The sequence below is a fragment of the Pelodiscus sinensis genome, chromosome 8 (genome assembly GCF_049634645.1).
Source record: "Pelodiscus sinensis isolate JC-2024 chromosome 8, ASM4963464v1, whole genome shotgun sequence".
NCBI lineage: Eukaryota > Metazoa > Chordata > Testudines > Trionychidae > Pelodiscus > Pelodiscus sinensis.
The window spans coordinates 7,371,273-7,392,570 of NC_134718.1; the positions used below are offsets into that span (position 1 = coordinate 7,371,273).

Consider the following 21,298-nt stretch of genomic DNA (forward strand, 5'->3'; position numbering starts at 1 on the left):
TGAGTCCTGGCGGGGGGAGTGTTGCTGGGACCCCAGAGACTGGGCTGCAACTGGGAGGGGAATCTCCAGCAGGATCAGTCCCGCTGCTCCCCAGAAGCCTCTCCAGAGCACCTCACTCAGCCTGGTCAGCCCCTGCTGGGCAGCAGGGTGGGCAGCACTTGGTAGCAGGTAAGAGATACCTCCTGTCCCCCTTCCCCCAGGAGTAGTGCTCTGGGGCTACAGAGGGAGGGTTTGGCTCCAGCCTGCTCCCAGCAGAGATGGCTGCAATCCCTGCCCAAGGAAGCTGCTGCCAGCTTCCAGCATGTGTGGGGCAGAGGGAGCCAGCCCTGGGGAGGTTAGGGTGGGAGCAAATAAGGAGGGTGAGGGGGAATAGGGATGTGTGAGGCGGGAGTAGGAGGGGGATGCAGGACGTGCTGAAGGGAGGTTGGGGGTTTCAGAAGAGATTTATGGGAGCAGGGGTGCAATGGAAGGAAACTCTGAGGGAGATCACAAGGAGGGAAAGGGGGCATGTGGGGAGGGCAGGCTGGGGGGAGATTGTGGGAGCAAGAGCAGACAGGCTTGGGAAGGGAGAGACATGTATTGTGCGCATACAGATGCGATGTAAAATAACGTGACCCTCTTAAAATTAATTACCATAATGAATATGCAAATAAAATTGTACTGGTCTTCCAAAAGTTTGTGAATGGGTTTGCCAGTCTCTGGTATAAAAAAGGTTGGGAACCACTACTCCTAGACATTGCTAAGAGAAGGAAAACTTACGGGACTTAGCAACATAAAGAAAATGCAGAGAATTGCCCATGAGAGAACAGGGTGGTGGATCCTTATTCACAGGGCTTGCCAGCTGCGCCATCCGGAGATCTATGCATGCGCAAATCGTTCTGCACATGTGCAGATCGCCGAACCCGGTTCTTCCTGGATGCAATCTAAATGCCATGGGCAAGTAGATTGTATTATTTGTCAAGCCCTGCTTATTCATGCCTTAAGTTGCTTTTGACGATGGGCAAAAGGAATTGGATTCAGGTGTGTCACACAGTCTACGCTCCAACAGAGTGCAAACAAGTCTTTTAATATGGGTTTAAACGTATGAACAAATTAAACATTTTTATGATTGTTAAACAGACCATGTGCTAGTTTATAACCTGCTGGTTTTCATGCTGGCTTCTTAAAACAAAATAAATGCTGCCAGTAGTCACAAGCTCAAGATGCGAGTTATAGTTTTAAAACATTTAATTAGAAATGCAATTAAATTCTTGTGTAGGGTGAAGAATGCTTCCCCTAAAATCTAACTCATTGTATGTCTGCTTGGGCTCAGAGTTCAGACCATGGGGATGTGAATTGCAATGCATACTAGTGTGCTGTGCCACAACTCCCCCATGTAAAAGATGCTGGTACAAATTAAAATATTGCATTTGAAACTGGACTTGAACACATTTTTAATTTGCAGCAACAGCATTCACTCCAGAGTTATAGCACAGCATTGTGGGCCCATATTGAGAAGCCCTTGGACCACAAGACTGAGAGAAACTACTAAGTTTAAAAAAGTCACAAAAATGCAATTTTTCTTGGAATTTTATATGTGATTGTTGGAATCCAATTTGCAACACTGACACTTATCTACTTGTACGTCAATAATGATAAAGATCTTCACTCCAAATATTGTGTAATGCATTTAATCTTCACATTTATACTGTACTGTATGTATGATATGATTGTTATATTGCTCTCCACAGCATATAAACAGCAGCTGAGTGAACAGTAAATGTAGGTGTATGGACTCTTGGGCAAACCTATATTGAACACTTCCAAATAGTCTGGTTTTGTCCATCATTTGTAATAATTCAAATTAATCCCCTACTTTTAAAAAGTCTTTACTATATCTGGCCTCTTACAATAAACCTAAATCTGCAGATTATAAAATAAATATGGATATTAAGTAGGGATGTAAAATCCCATTTAATTGGTTAACTGATTAAATGGGATTTTACATCCCTAGTCTGTAAGTACTGACACGGGAAACAAATATTTGGTAATGGGTCCATACAGTGGCTGGAAGTTGAAGGTAAACAAGTTTAGATTGCAAATAAACCATAATTTTTTAAGTGATGGTATTGGAACAATTTACCAGAGGTCATTGTGGGTTCTCCATCACTCAGAGTGTTAAATCCAGACTGTATATTTTTTTCTAAAGGATATGCTCTAGGAATTATTTTGGGAAGTTCTATGGCCTGTATTCTGCAAGGCTGAAACGATATAACAACAGTGGCCCTGTCTGGCTTTGGAATCTATGAATATCTTAAGAGCTAATGTGCAAATTTTGGATCTGAGGAAGTGGGTCTGGCCCACGAAAGCTCATCATCTAATAAACCATCTTGTTAGTCTTTAAAGTGCTACATTGTCCTGCATTTTGCTTCAACTACCCCAGACTAACACGGCTACATTTCTATCACTATTGAAATCAGGACTTAGTCTTGTAATATTCTAAAGCTTTAACTTTCTCTCACAGGCAATATTTAGTTCTACTTACTGTAAATTGCCAGTTTCTAGTTTATCAAAACCCATATTTTGATTGTGTATTCTTAGCCTTTTTCCTAAATTGAATATTTTTGGGTATGAATATTGCCATACTTACTGAAACATACTATAACATTTCTATCCTGTGATTAAGCTGTAATAAAAGAAAAGTAGAAACTTGAAATAAAGTAGTTGATTTATCAATCCGCTAAAAATCAGCAATTCTCATTTGATTTTTTGCTTGCTTATTGTTAACAATTACCAAAATTCTAATTTAACTTTATATCCGGCAAACTTGATAAATACATTTGTGTAAATTTGGTACTTAAAGATATACGCTTATGACCTTCGGTAGTGGGCAAAGGTGACGCATGCAGGAATTTGATACCTGTGCGCTAGGAAAACATGGTGGTGTGTGTCTATTGCAACTTAGTGCATCTTGATTCCAGTTCTAGGTGCATCCTCTGGCTACGTCTAGACTGGCATGATTTTCCGCAAATGCTTTTAACGGAAAAAAAACACTTTTTGCGGAAAAGCATCCGTAGCCAATCTAGACGCGCTTTTCCGCAAAAAAGCCCCGATCGCCATTTTTGCGATTGGGGCTTTTTTGCGGAAAACAAATCTCAGCTGTCTACACTGGCCCTTTAGCGCAAAACTTTTGCGCAAAAGGGACTTTTGCCCAAAAGGGAGCAGCATAGTATTTCCGCAAAAAGCACTGATTTCTTACAGTAGGAAGTCAGTGCTTTGGCGGAAATTCAAGCGGCCAGTGTAGACAGCTGGCAAGTTTTCCTGGAAAAACGGCTGATTTTCCGGAAAAACTGGCCAGTCTAGACACAGCCTCTGAGTCATATTGTTGATACTGAAGTCAAAATGTAGTAATGGGAAACTATGGTGTAGTCCTTGTACAACTTACAAGAAAAAAAATTGGGAAAAAGGGGCCGACTGGTTGAGGAGAATAAATAGTTGATGTGGTAAGGATGGTATGGGAAAAGGAGGGCCTACTGAAAGGACTGCCAAAGTAGTGAGGATGTTTTTGCATAAGCCTCAAATGAATAAATGTCAAGAAGATGAGGAGTAGGAAGAGCTCTCAAATTTGGCCAGGTGAAGATCAATATAGATGTATAGGTGAGAGAGCAGCTTCATAGAGTGAGAGGTCAGAACATGAACTGGAGGAGACCCGGATGGAGCTGAAAGAGAAACTGGGCAAGAGTATTTAACACTCCGGTCATCTGAAGAAGTGGGCTGTGCCCACAAAAGCTCATGATATCATCTACATGTTTTGTTAGTGTTTAAAGTGCTACCAGACTATTTGTTGTTTTTTCTGTATCTTGATGATAATTGACAAGTGGGAATACTAGGGATTATACCCACAATCCAGACTTTTTTGTTTATAGCCTAGGACAAATATACTTCACAGCACAATATACTTAATCTTGGGTTTATAAAAAACACAAGATTTGTCAACATTTGAAAAAAATCTTTATTTAAACATGTATATTAATAAATGAAGATGATATGGACCACTGAATGGGGCACGGATTGAGAGACAGGAGCACTAAATTCTGTTCCAGCTCTGCTATTTGACTTTGTGTAAGTCACTTCTCTCTGCCTGTGTTTTCTGTCCCAGCACTACTTGTGATGTTTCTGTGGACTAACTATTTGGTGTCAGGACCATATGGTTATATTACACTTACTGCAATTAGGATCCCATTTTGGTGGGATTCTTCTTTGGGCTACTGTAGTACAAATAATAATTTACAACAATGATCGTAGATGGCCCATTCAGGAGTTTATCACTGAAGCAATATAGTAGATGGAGAAGTGTTTGGCAATCAGGGTTGGCTTTTATGAGGATGGGAAAAGTGTAAAGCTTATATTAGGAAAGAATCAGCGCAGGGGGAAAGGTATTAAGGAGTTGTAAGGACAAGGCCAAGAGACTGGGCGATTGTAGATCTGGCTTTGCTCTCCGCCTGCTCCAGCTACTCGACTATCAGAAGGCTTTATCATTATAGCTTTACTAGAAGATTTACCTGCTGTTGCTCGGGTCTTTACCTCAATTTTTGCTTTTTTGGAAAATAAAATGGAAATGTACCTACTTTAAGTCATTGCTCTGGGCTGGGGCTGGGGAAAGAGGACTACCCCATCGCCTTCTCATCACAGCAGCTTGGGGTCAGGTGAGAAGCACCTCTCTATGGGCGCTGTAGCTTTAGTGGGCACAGCTGGGGAGAGGTGCATATCCCCTGTCTGGGGCAGGCCTAGGTTAGGCTGGGTGGGGGCCATGGAAGGAACACCTGTCCCCTGGCCGCATCAGCTCTGGGACAGCTCTGAGTTGGGTGCCATGCTGAGAGGGGAGGCACCCTTCCTCTGGCCCCATCATGGAGCTGCCACAGATGGTGGGGCAAGAGGGGAGGAGGGAGAGGGGAAGAGGCACAACCCCACCGGGCCCATGTTAGACGGGGCGTCCGGAGTGCCTGGGCTGCTGAGGATATGGGCTGCTCTGGACACCTGGAGTAGCCTCTGCCTGCAATGTGCCCAAGCCACTGCGGGGAGCCACTCCAGATGCCCAAAGGAGCCCTTGTCTGCAGCAGGCCCTGCTGTATGTAAGATGACTGAATATGCTAATTTAAAAAATATAACAATTTTTTAATCCTTTTTTCTGTATAACAGTTTTAATATTTTATAAGTAAACAAATACTGTTTGCAAGGGAAGCTGCAGGTCAGTGCAGAATCAAAGGCTGCTCTTAAAAGTTACTTTTATGGGGTTAAATTTGTGGCTCCTCAGATGCACAATAAAATCTGGCTCATGGAACTTGACAGCCTGTGAACGCAACCTCATGTAACCCTTAGAAACTACATTATAGCATGCAAGGTTCATTTTCTTATTGATGGGTTGCTTAAATAATGTACAGTATTGCTTGGTGAGGCTTCTATTCTATGTAATGCACTAAGAGGTAATATGGGTTTGCAATTAATTTGAATTAGCTGTGGTGTCTGGATTCCAGGCAAATTGACCATGCAGTTCTTGATTGGGCAGGATTAGTTTTTTTCTAACCTGTTAATTGTAAAAGCAAATAATGTTAGACTAGAAACATTAAACTACATTTGACACATTTTTCATTCTTTTGTAGTGAAAATGTGCTTTTTGGAATGGGAAATCCCCTTCTTGATATCTGTGCAGTCGTGGACAAAGACTTTCTTGACAGGTAAGTGTGAAGGCTTTTTTCACATTAACTTCCTAAATATTGCTCGTTGTTAATTCTAAAAATGCAACATGGAATCACGCATCTGCTTAATGCAAGTGCTTAACTTTATTCTTTTCAGGATTGTGGTCTCATTCCAGAAGAGCTCTCTAATGCATCATCAAGTTGATTCTCCCAACACTGTAGCAAAGCTTATTTCAGCGTTTGCTGACTGAGGAGAATTGCAGTGTCCTTTTATAACATATATTTATGTAATTGACAGTAATGATCAGTTACCTAATGTAGGCTGCACATGTTGTTTTCTCTTGGCCTTTGTTTTGTATTTGCAAAACTTTCCCATTGTTTCACCCTTCAGAATTCTTCATAGTAACCTAAGTAGATAGCTACATGTACAGCAAATATTGTCTTGCTTCATATGACAACCCTGATATAATCCAAAATAATATTTTCATGTCTTTTTTTCCCCTCTTCAGGAACCAGTTAATATTTTTAACTGATTTTTGTTTGGCCTATTTCTTCAATTTTCTGGCTTGTGGTATTTAACTTAGTTCTAATGTGCTACTTCAGAAGCTGTTTGTTCTCATGGATTCACCCCTTGACTGATTCTTCAGCCTTCCTGTAATTTGTCCAAACAGGCTTGCCACTTTACCACCAATGCCACCACCTATGTCCTATTGGTGTCATGAAGTTTCCTCATGCATTGAAGTAGCAGAGGCAACTGCAGCTCTCCATTAGCTGAAGCTTTCTGAGCCAGGTATTAATAGTGCACCAGTCACCAGACTGCCTCCCTGGATACTTCCACATACATTCAGCTCCTTCCAGTTGCTGTTCTTTCTCTCTTCTATTTTGTTTTGTTTCTTAGAGAATAGGTTAGTCCTGCCATTTAAACTAGTCAAAATTTAATCTTGACTTCAGGCTGTATAAATACGTTAAACATTCAGGCTTTGTCTACACTGCAAGATTTTGTGGCAGAAAATATGCTAATGAGAGACTCATTAGCATGAGTCTTGACATCATTAGCATATTTTCTGCCAGCATAAGGATCTTGCACAAGGGTTTTTTTGCGCAAAAGAGAAGCGGCTACGCTACCCCTCTTTGCGCAAAAACCCCTTGCGCAAAAAGAATCAGTAGAAAATATGATGATGATGTCGTGACTCATACCAATGAGTCCCTCATTAGCATATTTTCTGCTGCAAAAACTTGCAGTGTAGACATAGCCTCAGTGTTACCTTCATTACATCCCCTCAGTTGTTAATGGAAGTATTGGAATCATAGTCAATTCCTCAGTGGAAGAAAAAAGGAAAAGTTCTAGTTTTATTATTGACTTCTTAGCCTAATCTAACTTGCTTACATTTCTCTTGGTTCCCTATGAAAATCTTCTGCCTGTTTTATACTTGTATTTGTTTGGTCCACTAAGATTTTTTTTTTTTAAATATGCCTCTTAATGAAAGAAAATAAGCATGACAATAAGTATTTGAAGTTTATATTTTGAAGGTAAGTTTTATAAGGAGCCTGATTGCAATAGAATTAGAAGTGAATCACTCAAATAAGTGGTTCTCAAACTGTTATGTGAGCCCGCTTTGTGAAAGCTGCTTGTGGGCTTGTGTCGCTTTGTTTACCTGAAGGCTCAGTAGCCATGGAGCCTCGTGGCTCCCATTGGCTCCAGTTTGCCATATCCAGCCATGGGGAGCTGCAGGAAGGTCGTCTACCTCCTGGGATGGGGGGACAGCTAGAGGAGGCAGGTTGGCTCCTGGGGCAGGCCCTGGAATATGGTAACTCTCAGACAGATGCCCTCTAAGATTATTGGGGAACTGCTGCCAGGAGAAAGGAGGGGAAAGCCCACAGAAGTCCCTGAGTTGGGGGAAGAGACAGGCTTGAGATGTGGAACTTTTTACCAGTTTTATAAGGAAGACATGAAAGCTTGAATCCCTGAGAAAAGGCCTGAATTGCCTCAGTATAGTTCCAGTTCCTCCTTCAGCTGTAGAGAAAAGCCAGCAGCCTACAAGTTAGTTTTATATCTGGAGCTATCTTCCTCTTTCTGTATAGAGCAGACCTTATCAACAGTGCTGTAATTAAAAAGAAAAAAGAAAAGGATATTTTATTTACAGTCGACCTACATTCTCCTGGATCTCTTGATTCGGTCCAGGAACTGAGAATCTTAACTGGTAATGCTTTTTTATTATAACTGTTTTGAGTTGCATCCACTGTTCTAAACTTATTTTAGTTAGTGAGTAAGCAGACATCACTAACTTAATGATACTCTTTTAACTTATTGAATGATGATGGCATTTGGCACAAATTTAATTTTCTGCTCACAGAGTTAAAGCAGTGTTGTTGTTGCTTCGAATGAGGGAATCTTTTAGCACCAGTGGCCCTGTGAACTTCAATAACATACGTGCTAGAGTAGTATGAGAGCTGTCAAAACTAATTGCATGGTACAAGCTTGATTCTTGCCATTGGTGCATTAACTGAACTGTGATAACAGTAATGATGTAAGGACCTCAAATTCTCTGTAGAAGGATATATGGGAAGTTGAGATAAAGTTTTGCCTTCAGGGTATTATATCTTTAAAGTCATCCTGAGGTTACTGAGTATTCATTCTGGGAAACTACCATTACATACAATACACTTTGAAATTGGGGTAGAGTGTTTATGAATATTTTATATATTATTACCTTCCTCTTTACCACTATTTTTATTTTTCAGAAATGGTAGTTCCAAATCTTTGCCTAGTAAATACCCTATAGATCAGAGGTTTTCAAACTGTGGTCAATGGACCACCAGTGATCTGCAAGCTCATTTATGTGGTCTGAGAATAGTTCCGCCTATGGTATGCTGCTCCATCCCAGAGCAGGAACTTTTGCCAGGTAGTCAGACCCCAACTGAGAGTACCCTGATAGGCTCTGGACAGACTTATTTAAGGACAAAGTCCAGGGAAGGCTATAGAGACATTACAACCGAAGGGTTTCATGATTCATGATGGGCCCTATTGGACTGTTAATAGACTGAGCTGTAATAAGAGGGCTTCCAGACATCACTGAAGATAGTCTCAGTTGGATCATATATTCTAGAAGGAGCTTTTGTTTTCAAACAAAGACTGTGTGATTCTGCCAGGAGCAGAATCACCAAAAACCTGCCCTATAAGCAGCCATCCGGGAGGGGGACCTTGAGCAGAGACATCAAGAAAAAGTTGCAGATACATACATGCTTGGCCAAGGGGTGCTCACCTGAGGTGAATGCACTCCATTGCACTACCGGTCAAAGTAGAAAATGGCTGTTCTTGGACTGGTTGTTAGATTCCATGCCAAATAAAATTCTAAAGCAGCATATGGATAGTCCAGGCTCACAAATTATTTTGCTAATACAATTTTTTCTCACAACTTATATAAAATCAGTGAAATCTGTTTTTCTGTGTGTAGTTTTTCAGTATTTGCAAAACAAACAGTAGAGCATTGGCATTTTAAAGCAAAAATGTCTATTTTCTTGTCAAATGGAGCAAAGAACAAAAATTACTCTGCATTCATTAAGTAGAAATTTATCATGTCAACTGATATTAGAAATACAAGTATAATACAGTTTTTCCAAAAATGACTTCAGATTACTAAGACATTTTTCCTTCCCTCTTAAGTAAACAATATTGTACTAAGAATACTTTGAGAATTTTTTTTGGTAAACAAACTGGCTTCTGTGGCACGGGACTTGACTCTAAACAAGAGAGTCTTAATTTGTATTCACATTCAATTCACTGTGAATTAGGATAGCTTGTTCTCCATCCAAAAGATTGATTGAGTCATGCCCCAGTATACCAAGCATGTGTGGGTTTTTTCCCTTTTAGGTTGAATCTATGTAAAATCCTACTTTTAGTTGGGTATGGTTGAAGACATTTCCTGCTGTTCAAGACAGTGGCTTTGTGGGTTTTTTTCCTGTCCCCTTTCTAAAACTAGTATTGACAGCAACAAATAGGAAAGAATAGAGGGATGTTTCTAGATACTATAGTAATGAAGTAAAACAGTCTGCTCAAGAATTACCACAGATATCAATCCTATAATAAGGAAAAACATGCATTTAATCAGTTCCCTAATTTCTCATTTTTTTTATACATATGATCTGTAATTGAAGTTGCTTTTAGGGGAAAAATTTAAAATTTTAATTTTAGTATTTTGGAATTCAGTTTCTTCAAAAAGAGTTATAAAATGTGGCTATTAAGTGGAACAATGTGACACTGCTCTTTGGTCAATCTCTATTGCAGTGACACTGCTCTTTGGTCAGTCTCGAGTGCAGTATTTCCCAAAGTGTGGTCCATGGCCCAGTACGGGTCCTTAGAAAAATTATCACGCATGATCCTATTAATTTGTGTGACAGCGTAGCAGCACCCTACGCTGCCGAGCCCAGCGGCGCAGCCCTCTTGGGAGAGAGCCTGCCTCCGTGGTGTGTCTGCCGGGCATGCTTCCGGGCGGCGGGGCTAGATCCGTTGGGCTCTAGGACCCAGGGAGAAGGCCGAGCGCACTGATGCAGAATGTCGGATGCAGCTGGGGGAGCCGGTGCCGGCCAATAAAGCAGCGGGGATTGGGGCTGGGAGGGGCAGAACAACCTGCTGGGTGCCGTGCGTACTGACACAGAATGCCTGTGCCGGATGCACCTGGGGGAGCCGGTGCCGGCTGATAAAGTGGCCGGGATTGGGGCCGGGGGGGAACAACCTGCTGGTCACGTAGGGTCAGCGACACAATTTATTTGCATATTCATAATTTGCTTAATGAATATGCAAATAAATGTTACCGGTCCTCCAAAAGCTTGCTAATGGGTTTACTGGTCCCCAGTATCAAAAAGATTGGGAACCACTGCTCTAGTGGATTGTATTTGTATTTGATTTCAGTTATGCATACTACCCTGTATCATTTTGATATGTATCGTAATGGAGAATAGTCAAGTAGAAATTTGGTTTCTTCACTTTCTGGTTTCAAAGTTAGAAATTTCCAGAACATACTTCCTCATTTGAGCTGATCTTTTATGTGATATTGCAGCAAATGTACATGGCAATATATCATTTGTTGTGACTTGATAACTTTGGAAACTAGCTAGCACAATGTGGATATAAAGATATATATGGAATAGGAACGTTAAATAATTAAATAGTAAGCATGAAGCTTTTACTGGTATGTTTATTGGTTAACTGACTATTGGAAGTGAATTCCAGCGGTGGCCAGCTGCATCAAGCCGGAGCAACCCCCGCCGTGGCTGGACTGGCAGGTTGAGCCGTGGGTCCTCATGGCTGCAATGGGACCCCATGGATGCAACAGGGGTGGGTAGCAACAGCTGAGTCAAAACAGTTAACTGGTTAAGCATTGTCCTTTAACCAGTTAACTATTTTAACGCCCCTACTATGAAAGCTATCTTTCAACTTTATCTTCCTTTATTCTTTAATATAGGGCTACTCAACTTTGACAGCCCCGCGGGGCCACAATGACACTCTCAGCACATGGCGAAGGCCGCAACTTAAGTGTGGTTGCATGTATATGTAAATATATGCAAATAGCTTTCCACACTGACAGGCATGAATACAAAATTTAAGGCAGGACTACGCAACACACAGGCCCTATTTAAGTCAGTTCTGCTGTTACCTGATTTCCATCCATATGACAGCACTTGAATGAGCAATGACAGTCCAGCAATTTAACTACTAAAACATGTATCAACAGAAGACCATTATATTGATTACTTTTTTGTTTTAGCTCCCACCTGTGGGCTGCAAACAAATGGGCTGCAGGCCATATGTGGCCCATGGACTGCGTGTTGAGTAGTCCTGCTTTAATGCATGGTTTTTATTGCTGCAATTTAGTAATAGCATCTTAGGAACATCTGATGCATTTCTGTAAACTATCTGATTTACTATACTACAACAACTAAAAACAAGGTCTTTATTTTCTCCAATACACAGACATTTTGACGGGTGTATTGCCTCCTTATATGATGCAGAAAAGAGACTTGCTATTGCAGAACCTTGAGCTACTTTGTCCCCTTCATGATAAAATGATATCACTCTCTTCCCTTCCTCTCTTTCTGCTCCCTGTGAGAAAAAACATTCAGCTTTAAAAAAGGAACAGAATGATTTAGGATTCCTGTTTGTTTAAATTTAACTAAACAGAAGAATGCCTGATTGGGGCCACCTACAGCAAGATGGATTCTAGATGGGCTCTCTTGTTTTAGTTGGTAAAAATGAGAAAGAAAGCAATATTTCAGCCGTAGTTTACTGTGGAACTTTTATATTTTTATATGATTTTGTAGGCAAGTAGGTTTTACGTGAGGTGAAACTTGAGGTTACACAAGACAAATTGGACTCTTCAAAGTGGTATAGTATTCTGGCAAGGTTGATATCAGAAGATCAAAGAAGGCAGCCACTGCTCCATTCCTGGCTGTTAAGACTCTGCAGGGCAGCACTTGGGTGTGATTCAAATGCTTACATCTTAATGGATTCTGCTCTTCTTATTAAGCTATTATTTCTTACTCACCCCTCATGATATCATAGCTTCCTAAAGTATTCATTTCAGCATAGCTTCCCCCAGTTTTTCAAAAGAAGTGCTGAAGTTATAATTCTGCATGTTCTCGGAGTCTGTCCAGCATCTAAAGAGATGCAGTAATCTGAGGAAGATGGACTGGGTTCAAAATTGAGTTGAAATCCCATTGACTATTCAGTTAGTTTAAGTAATCTAAATCCCTAGAGCTTCATTAAGTTCACTTAGCAGAGCTGGAATTTCAGAACAGATGGAAAAACCTCTTAAGTTTGGAGGGCTGGTCACTTCCCTAGATCAAGGGGGATTTTTTTTTTAAGGGAGAGGGAGATAGGCCTTTATCAACTACTTGACAGTTTGCTTTCCAGTTAAATCATTTCACCTAAAAAGTGAAAAATGTATGCTTGACTTGAATTTTTTTATGATTTAACACACAGATGACAAAGTTGAGTTTTCTACAGCCTGAGGTTTGTTATTTAGATGGTAATAACATGATTAGTAAAATATTGCCAGTTGTCAAACAACATCTGATATAAATTGTCTAATAGCAAAATGGATTGACATTTTAAATCTTGAAACATGTCCTGCTCTCTGGCATATCTGTCGAGTAAGGCCTTGTCCATACTGGGAGTTATTTGTGATTAACTCCATGTGTGGGTGCTCTTGTTCAAGAATAAGTGCCTTATTCTGAATTAGTTGAATTGATTTTGGAACTAGATTAAGCTCATTCAAAATAATGTATTCGTATTCCGGAGTAAGGGCATCTACACTCGGTGTTTATCAGGAATAGTTTATCTGCTTTAAGATCACGCTTTCTCTTACTTCAGGTTAACTTTTATGTGTAAACCAGCATTTAAATCCCATGAATATACAGAAGAAAAATAAATGTGCAACTACTCTAGAATCTTTAGAATTATGAACATCTAAGGAAGAGAGGCTGTCCATAAGTTTAACACAGAAATGTTCATAATTCTCAATAAAACTTGATAGTTTTTTCAAGAGTTTTCAACTGAACATTGACTTTGAAACTTTGAAGCTTTGAAACTTTACTATGTGGAAGAAATATGTTGCTTCCCTTTTATTTATTTATTTATTTAGTATGTTACATTTACCATAGTACTGTATTGTATTTGGAATTTTGTTGTTTTGGTTTTTTGGTCTCTGCTGCTGCCTGATTGCATATTTCTAATTCCAAATGAGGTTGTGGTTCACAAAGAAGTTGGTAACTGAGTTCGTAATTCCGAGGTTCTGCTGTGTAAACAATGGAAAGATTTCTCTTCTAGTTTTGAAAAACAAACAAAAAAAACCCACTCCTATTTATAGGAGTGCGAAACCAATAATAATCTTCAAAGTTGTACAGTGAGTGCTTCCATTATACAACGTCACTGTGGTTTACTGTTGGAAAATAACATTCTGGATTGATTTGTGGCATACCAGTTCCTGGTTAGGGAGTGGCTGTTGTTTTTTTCACCCATATTCTGAACTGACTGACTTATATTTATCACTTGACTTACAGTGGAGACTGTTAGTCACGCATCCAGGAACTCTATTTTAATTTTTCTTTTTGTGATGAATGGGAGGATATCCACACAAGACTTTATTTCCATTTTTAAGACTCTTCTTTTTGATGATGATAAACTGATGGAATGAATTTACTACATCATCACTGCCACACTCAGTTGACTACTGGCATATGCTTTTGACGTTAACTACAGAGCTATAGTGTATATACTGAGCTTGATCTCATATGTTATGCACATTGCTTTTAAGAAAATCCATGTATGCAATGTGATGGTAATGAGTGGTATTCCAAACTTTAAGGTGCTGCATGTGTTGAATTCAATGGTTAATTCAACTATGGCATATAACTTTGATTTAAAAGAATAACCGTTCAAAATACTCTACTCCAGCTATGCTTGTATTCTTAAGATTGCCTTCTGAAAACCCTGCAACCACACTTATGTCAAGTAGGCTTTAATGGAATATCACATTGAAGGGAAGAGAGGAAAGTAAGTTAGAGTATGTCTAAACTACATCCTTTTTCAATAAAGGGATGTAAATTTTACATATAGAAATTGTAAATGAAGCCGGGATTTGAATTTCCCACGCTTCATTTACATAATGGCGTCTGTGGCTTTTTTTGAAAAGACCCTTTTTTTGGGGGGGGGGAAACGCGGTCAAGATGGGGATTTTTTGACAGAAATGGCCTGTTTTGAAAGCTCCTATAAACCTCACTTTTTGAGGGTACGGGATCTTTTGAAATGGGGCATTTGTCAAAAGATCGCCATCTTGACCATGTTTTTTCCCCTCCCAAAAAGCGGCTTTTGGGGGGGGGGGGGGAAGCTTCGTCTGTCATTATGTAAATGAAGCATGGGAAATTGAAATCCTGGCTTTATTTACAATTTCGCTATGTCTAATTTACATCCCTTTATCGAAAAAGGGATGTAGTTTAGACATACCCTTGCAGTCTGAATTCCTGTGGAGGTGCTGGGTATATAGTTGGGGTGGGTTACTAGCATTTATCTCTCTTGGAGTAGTTAAAATCTAGAGCTAAGTTGCCATTTGTGTTGGCAAACAAAATCTAAAATAACATTTTTGCAAATGATGCTTCCAAGTAGATCGGATTAAACACTGAGAGAGATGGTTCATGCACATTTCAGCAATTTCGAAGTAGTCTCTTGTTTGTTTTGGTTGTATGTGGATGTCTTTGTATATTTAAGGGAGCCATGTGTGTTTGTGGAATTTGTTCTGGTTTTCTACTGCTATTTCTAAAACAGACTTGGATGCAGAGTTGAAAAGCTCTTAGCAACAAACCTGTTTTGTGGTTGGTAAAAGCAGAAACAGTTTATAGATGTTAGCTTGTACTGGAAAAGAAACAATACAACATAATTTGTCACTAATGACAGTTCAGATATCAAATATTCAAAAGAATGTACAGCGCTCAAGCTGTCAATAGACTGAAATTGACTTGCACAAAATGTATAAGGTTATTTATTAAAAAAATAAACAACTGTTCACAGTTTGCAAATATGAAAGGCTAACTTGAAATATGGTCTTGGAGTGAGTAGAGCATGGAATCTAGAACATCTGTTGAAAATCATGGCAAAGGGAATGTGTTTGTGGTAAAAGTAATATGAATTAGATATAATTTTCAGAGAACGATTCTTAGAAGACAGGAGAAATCTTGTACAGTTACATACACCAGCAGTTTAATTTTTTTGGCACACTTTCCTTTTCAAATACTTAAGTGCTTGCATCTCTTTTATTGTAATTTATGACCCTCTGATTTGGTTTATAAGAGGCTTGTCAAAACAGTTAGCTTCAATCCAGAGTGATAGGGCAAACCTTATTAAATGCATCATTGCTTGCCTGAGTGAGGTGATTAACAAGCTGTGGCCTTTTTTCTTTGTAATCCATTTTAATCATTTAAACCTATTATTGTTTTAATTTCTAAAGCCCTTTAAATCTGTTACAATATTAATAGCTGTTTCAAATCCTGATTTACAAACACAGACTCCTCACTGACAATTTGAATGAGCTGTTGGCATAACATTATGTTCCTTAGATTACTACTATGTTAAAATTCAGAATTAGTGATTTTTATATTATAAACTGAAAAAATTGCAAAGGTCATGATCTGAAAATATTGAAAGGACTTTTACACTGAGGAAAATTCTATACGTTACTCTAAAATTATCTAAATATTTCTGGGTCCGATGCAGGCCGAATAAGCTTCTGCCCAAACATACTGACAAAAAAGTTTTGAAAAATCTGATGATGCGGGGGGGGGGGAAGATGGGAAAGCATGAGAAACTCCTCCTGCTCAAATACTATATAAAGTGTGGTTACATTTTCTCCAGAACTTAAAACACTGATATTTCTAGTTTAGCAACTTTCTTGAGTAAACTACCTTGCTCTGGATTTCTGCTTTGAGTTTATTATTATTATTAATCCTCTTCGCTCCTGATGGAGCATAAGGCGCCAACGAATCTTCTCCAGCCTTCACAGTCCTGAGAAAGCTGGCTGACTTCTTCCAAGGTCGTGCCCGTCCTCCTCCAGGTGCCCAACGGCCTCCCTCTTTTACGCTTTCCAGGTGGAGTCCATCTGAGTGCCATATGAGGGAGTCTTGTTTCCCTCATCCGATGGACATACCCCAGCCATCTCCAGCATCTCTGCTTGATCTCGTCCACAACATTGTTGATGCCAGTGTGTTGGCTTATCTCCTTGTTGGTAACATGCTGTTCCCAGCGGTCTCTGAGGATACGACAAAGGCACCGTTCTTCAAAGCCTCTGAGTCTGCTCTCAATCTTCTTGTTGAGTTTAAATGCTTTGAGTTTAAATGTCTTTATTTATACAAGAACTCTTGTTGACAAGCACAAACGCTACTTGAAGATCTGGTTCCACTTAGTGCACTAAACTCAACTCATTGCCAGTGGGAGGAGTGCTCCATTTTTTCCTAGTGTGATCATATCTTAGTAGAGAGACTATCAAACTCATAGACCACCTCTCTCTCTCTCATTCACAATTGCATAACTTGCCTATGGTGACTTCAGAAATTGGTAATGTCAGAGAGCATTAATTTTCAAAGATTAATTTTCTCCTTTTGCTCTTAATTTCATATCATTTCCCTATCATTTAGCTTTCTTCTCTGTTGAATATATTATCCAGCTACCTGATTATCTTTTTTTGAGGCCAGAAGGGAACATAAGTTCATGGTGAAGGCTAGAACTTTAACAGTGTTCAAAAAAGATAGTCACTGATGGACCCTAACTTCCGTGAATCTATTAGCTAGGATGGGTGGGATTGGTGTCCCTAGAGTCTATTTCTCTGGAGGGTGGGTGATAGGGGAGGGATCACAGGAGGATTATCTGTTGTGTTGTCTCCCTCTGGGGCGTCTGGTATTGGCCACTGTTGGCAGACAGGATACTGGGCTGGATGGACCATTGGTCTGACCCAGCATAGCTGTTCTTACCTTCTTATCTCTTCTGATAGTCTGCTTGCTTCTCCCCTGTTTACACATCTAAATATCACAATGGATTGCTTCACCACAGTCTCATGCTTTGTTGTTTCTTATCCACTGTGACTCTTAAATCCTTTTCAGAATCATTGCATTTCAAGGTCCAGTTCATTCACTTCCTGTATCTTGCATTCTTTGTACCTAGCTGTGTGACTTTGTATTTAATTGTATTAAAAGGCATTTTATTTGAATAGGCCCAGGTTACCGAGTGATCCAGATAACTGTGTGACTGCCTCATCCACATCATTTATCATTCCGTCAGTCTTTATATCTCCTGTCAAGTTTATCAGCAAAGATTTTATATTTAATTCCGGATCGCTCATAAAAATGTTGAAAAGCATTCAACATAAAAATGTTGAATGTTAATACTGATCCCCGTGAGACCCATCCAGAAACAGCTCTAACTTTCCCCTCTATCAGTGCTTCTCAAAGTGTATTCCGCGGACTACCACAAGTCCTATGCCACCCTGCATGTGGGCAACAGCCCAAGGCTCAACTCCTCCCCCCGCCACAGTGGGAAGCCTGTACTGGTGCTCCAGCTTCACGGCATCCTCTCCCCCTTCCCCCCCAAAGGTTGGAGCACCAGCGCCAGCTTCCTGCTGTGGGGAGGGGAGAGGTTGAGCCTCTCGGGCTGGGTTGGATTTGCAGGGGGAGCAAGCAGCTCCACACTGTCCCGTTCCCCCTCCCTCTAGCTGCGGGAAGCACTGCCTGCAGGCTTTCCCTGCTGCTTCCATTGTCCAGAATCATAGCCAATGGGAGTTGCAGGATGCGGTGCCTGGGAGCAGCAGGGGGAGTGAAGTCAGTTAAGGTCTCTTCCCCCCCCCCCCCCCCCCGGTCTCCTCATATCCAGACCCTGCACCACCATCCCCTATATGCACCTCTCCTCCTGCTGAAACCCTGCACGCCCAGCCTGCTCCTGCACACTCCCTCCTTGCCAGACCTTCAACCTCGAGCCTGCTCCTGCACCCAGCAGGGCTGAAAGCTGCCACAGGTCAAGGTGGAGGGGGCTGGCCCCACAGCTGCAGAAGAAGTGGGGCTGAGGGTAGTCAGTGCCACCTGGACTGCGGAGCTGGCCCTTCTCCCGTCCCTCAAAGCTGTGGAAAGTGGTACTCTGGTGTTCCTGCAGCAGTTCAAAGCAGCCTGGAGCTCCTTTGAATGGCTGGTCCCTAGGAAAATTGCCCCTGTCCCCACCCCCACCCCATTGGTGGACCTGCCTGCACCCATTTTGTCATCATGGGTCATTGGCTGGTGGTCTGCGGAAAAGTTTACATTGAGCAGGGTGGGCTGCATGCCACGAAGTTTGAGAACCACTGCCCTAGATGAATGCTTAGCACTCTCTTCTGGGCACTGATTCGTCTGCTGTAGGTGGTCAGCAGTTAAAGCAATTTGACTGTTGGAGGTTTTGGATTTGCTGAAAGTAAACCTTCATTGTGGGGCCTTTTATCTTTGCAATGTCCAAATTACCCTGCATCTTTCAGTTTAATGGTAAAGAATACCAATTCCTGGACTCCACATCATCTTTGCCTAAGAAGTTCAGTAAATATTTTCTAAAGAACAGAATAGCTTTGCTTATTTACTGTGTTATTGTACGGGAATGATTTTAAAAAAAAATTTAAATTAAATAAATTGCTGACCTGGATGTGGCATTGTGAACACAATGCACAATTCCTCGGTCAGCTGCAGCAACTGATTGTTGCTTTCAAGGTGAATTCTTAGATAAGAACCTGGCTGTATTGTTGTATGATATTGCCACAGTTGTGGCTAGCTCTAGATTTAAGAGAGGTGCTATTGAGGTGGTAATATATGAGAACTAGGGCTGTGTGTGTGTAGACGACTACACAATTAACCGATAAGCCTGAGCTTGTCGGTTAATCTAGTTGACTACACACGTTCCCCTCCTCCTGCCTCTCTATCAGATGGCTTAAATGAGCACTGGATCTGCCTGCCCTCACCGCCTCCGTGTTGCTGCCACTGATAGAGATGCAGCATCACGCAGGGTGAGAGAAGCAGGTGGGAGCCCATTCGTGTGGGGGGCCAGCTTTCAAGAAGACTTCCCGCGAATGTCAGCTCTGTGGACCTGTCTGTCACCCTTTGCTGCCTCCTGCAGAGGTGGGGGAAGAGGGACAGGCAGGCAGGAGCTGGCTTAAAAGCTGGTTTCCCCCCCAGCTCCATGGTGCCACCTGCCTCCTCCACCCACACTGCTGTCTATCATAAGCAGCAGTGTGGGGGGAGGGCAGTGGGGCTGCCATGAAGCCCCTGTCTATAGGGCATCAAACCTCCCTGTAGACAGGGGCTGCTGCTGCGGAGCAGCCTATGTCTGGGGGGAGTTCGCCTTGTCCCCCTTGCCGTGGACAGAGGCTGCTTCCACGGAGCAAACTTTGTCCACAAGGAGCTCGGGCACCTCGCGGACAGGGGCTATTGCCACCCTGTGCTGCTGTCTCTATATTAGAGGCAGCAGCTTGAGATAGCAGGCAGAGCCGGACTACATGGGGGGCTGGTTTTTAAATTGGCTCGTCTTGTGGACGCTCCCATCTGCCACCCCCATGCTGCTGCATCTGATAGGGACGCAGCAGCACGGAATGTTGAGGGACTGCCCAGGGGTGGTGCAGGGACTATCGAATAATCGTGTAACCACTAAATTCTATTCTATTCCACACTCTCTGATATCCCTAATGAGAACCCCTCTGCTTTGGAACCAGAGCCTTGTGATATTGTGGGCCAGTTATTAAAGTCTTCTCATAATCTTTTAATTTCAGGTTTCCAGTTAATAATGGTCTTCAAAATGTTTGTGTCCTATTAACAGTAATGCGACTAAACCCACTGTTGCCAGGTGTCAGTGATATTCAGCAGTGGTTCAGCTACTTTGTGAGCTATAGGTAACTTTCATTGTGTAGATACTCTTTGAGAGAATGGGGGAAGAATTTTGAGTGATGAGAGACAGGGAAATGGGGGCAAGAGCTATATGGACCAAGGGCTTGGAGGGTGGACTAAGATGACAATAGAGGAAGTTACGGCAGCTTCTTCATCCCAGAAGTTAGGAAACAGTAAGTGCCATCTCCCTCTGGCAACCAACAAAGTAACCTTCACTTTTTTGTGCAGATATGTTTTTGGTTTGTTTCCAGAAAAAGCGACAGACTAAAAACCATGTCTTTTTATAATTTTTTAAAAGGTAATGCATTTTTGAGGGCTTACTCATGAATGATTCTTTTATCTCTCCAAGCCTGGATCAGAGTTACAGACTTGCCTGGCTTTATCAAGAGTCGTAAGATTATTTAGTAGATGGAATTTTTCTTAAAATAAAACTTTGCCCTCCCCTGCTTGTTGCCGTGAGTGGTCGTGATTAAGCAAACCGCCCCTTCCCTTGGGTTCGCTAGGACTGTGCAGAACTCTGGTTTGTCCCCTTGCTTACCTGGGAAGTCATCAATAAATTTATACCAAGTACCAATTTATGTTTTAATTAATGAGCATAACTTTATTGATGTTACCACTTAATGAATAACAAAGTTAAAAGAGAACAGCTAAGAATTAAAAGAAAATGAATAATAAAATAAAAAAAATAAAAATACAAAAAGCAAATTTTATGCTAGCATGATTACAAGGATACATGACATCAGATATCTCGTTATCTAGTTTTTTAATTTCTTCTTGATTAAGTTTTTAAAAGAACTGAAACTATGAGGCTCCTCGATCTTACAGCTTATCAATATTATTTTGTTTTTCTTGATTTTTTTTTTACTCTTTTTGTTAGATTTTTTGACTCTTTGTTAAGTTTTTCAGAGTCTTTTGTTAAGTTTTTTGACTCACCCGATCAGGTGTAGCAGCATCTCTCTACTGGCCAGGTAGAGGACGACGAATGCTGTTACGATGTCTTCCTCGGTGTGGACCTCCTGCCTCTTGTCGTTGGAGAGCAGCACGTGAGTTCAGTTTCCAGAATGAGTTGTAGATGATGAGGTACCCGCAGTCGTTACTGCAGCGTATTTATGGTCTCATCTCTCATTGTCTGTTCAGTTCTGTGGTTAATTTGAGATGCAAAACATTTTTTTTCTCTTAAGGGCTAGTGAATT

The 21,298-nt window shown here is 41.1% G+C and overlaps 1 protein-coding gene across 4 annotated transcripts in view; it reads left to right on the top strand.

The window, feature by feature from the left end:
* Positions 1-21,298, top strand: part of ADK (adenosine kinase) — a 419,027-nt gene that overhangs the window by 16,586 nt on the left and 381,143 nt on the right. For all 4 annotated transcript variants that reach the window (XM_075935762.1, XM_075935764.1, XM_075935763.1 and 1 more), the window contains exon 2: positions 5,640-5,714. In XM_075935762.1, coding sequence (XP_075791877.1) covers positions 5,640-5,714 — 75 coding nt within the window. The remainder of the gene's footprint in view (positions 1-5,639; positions 5,715-21,298) is intronic.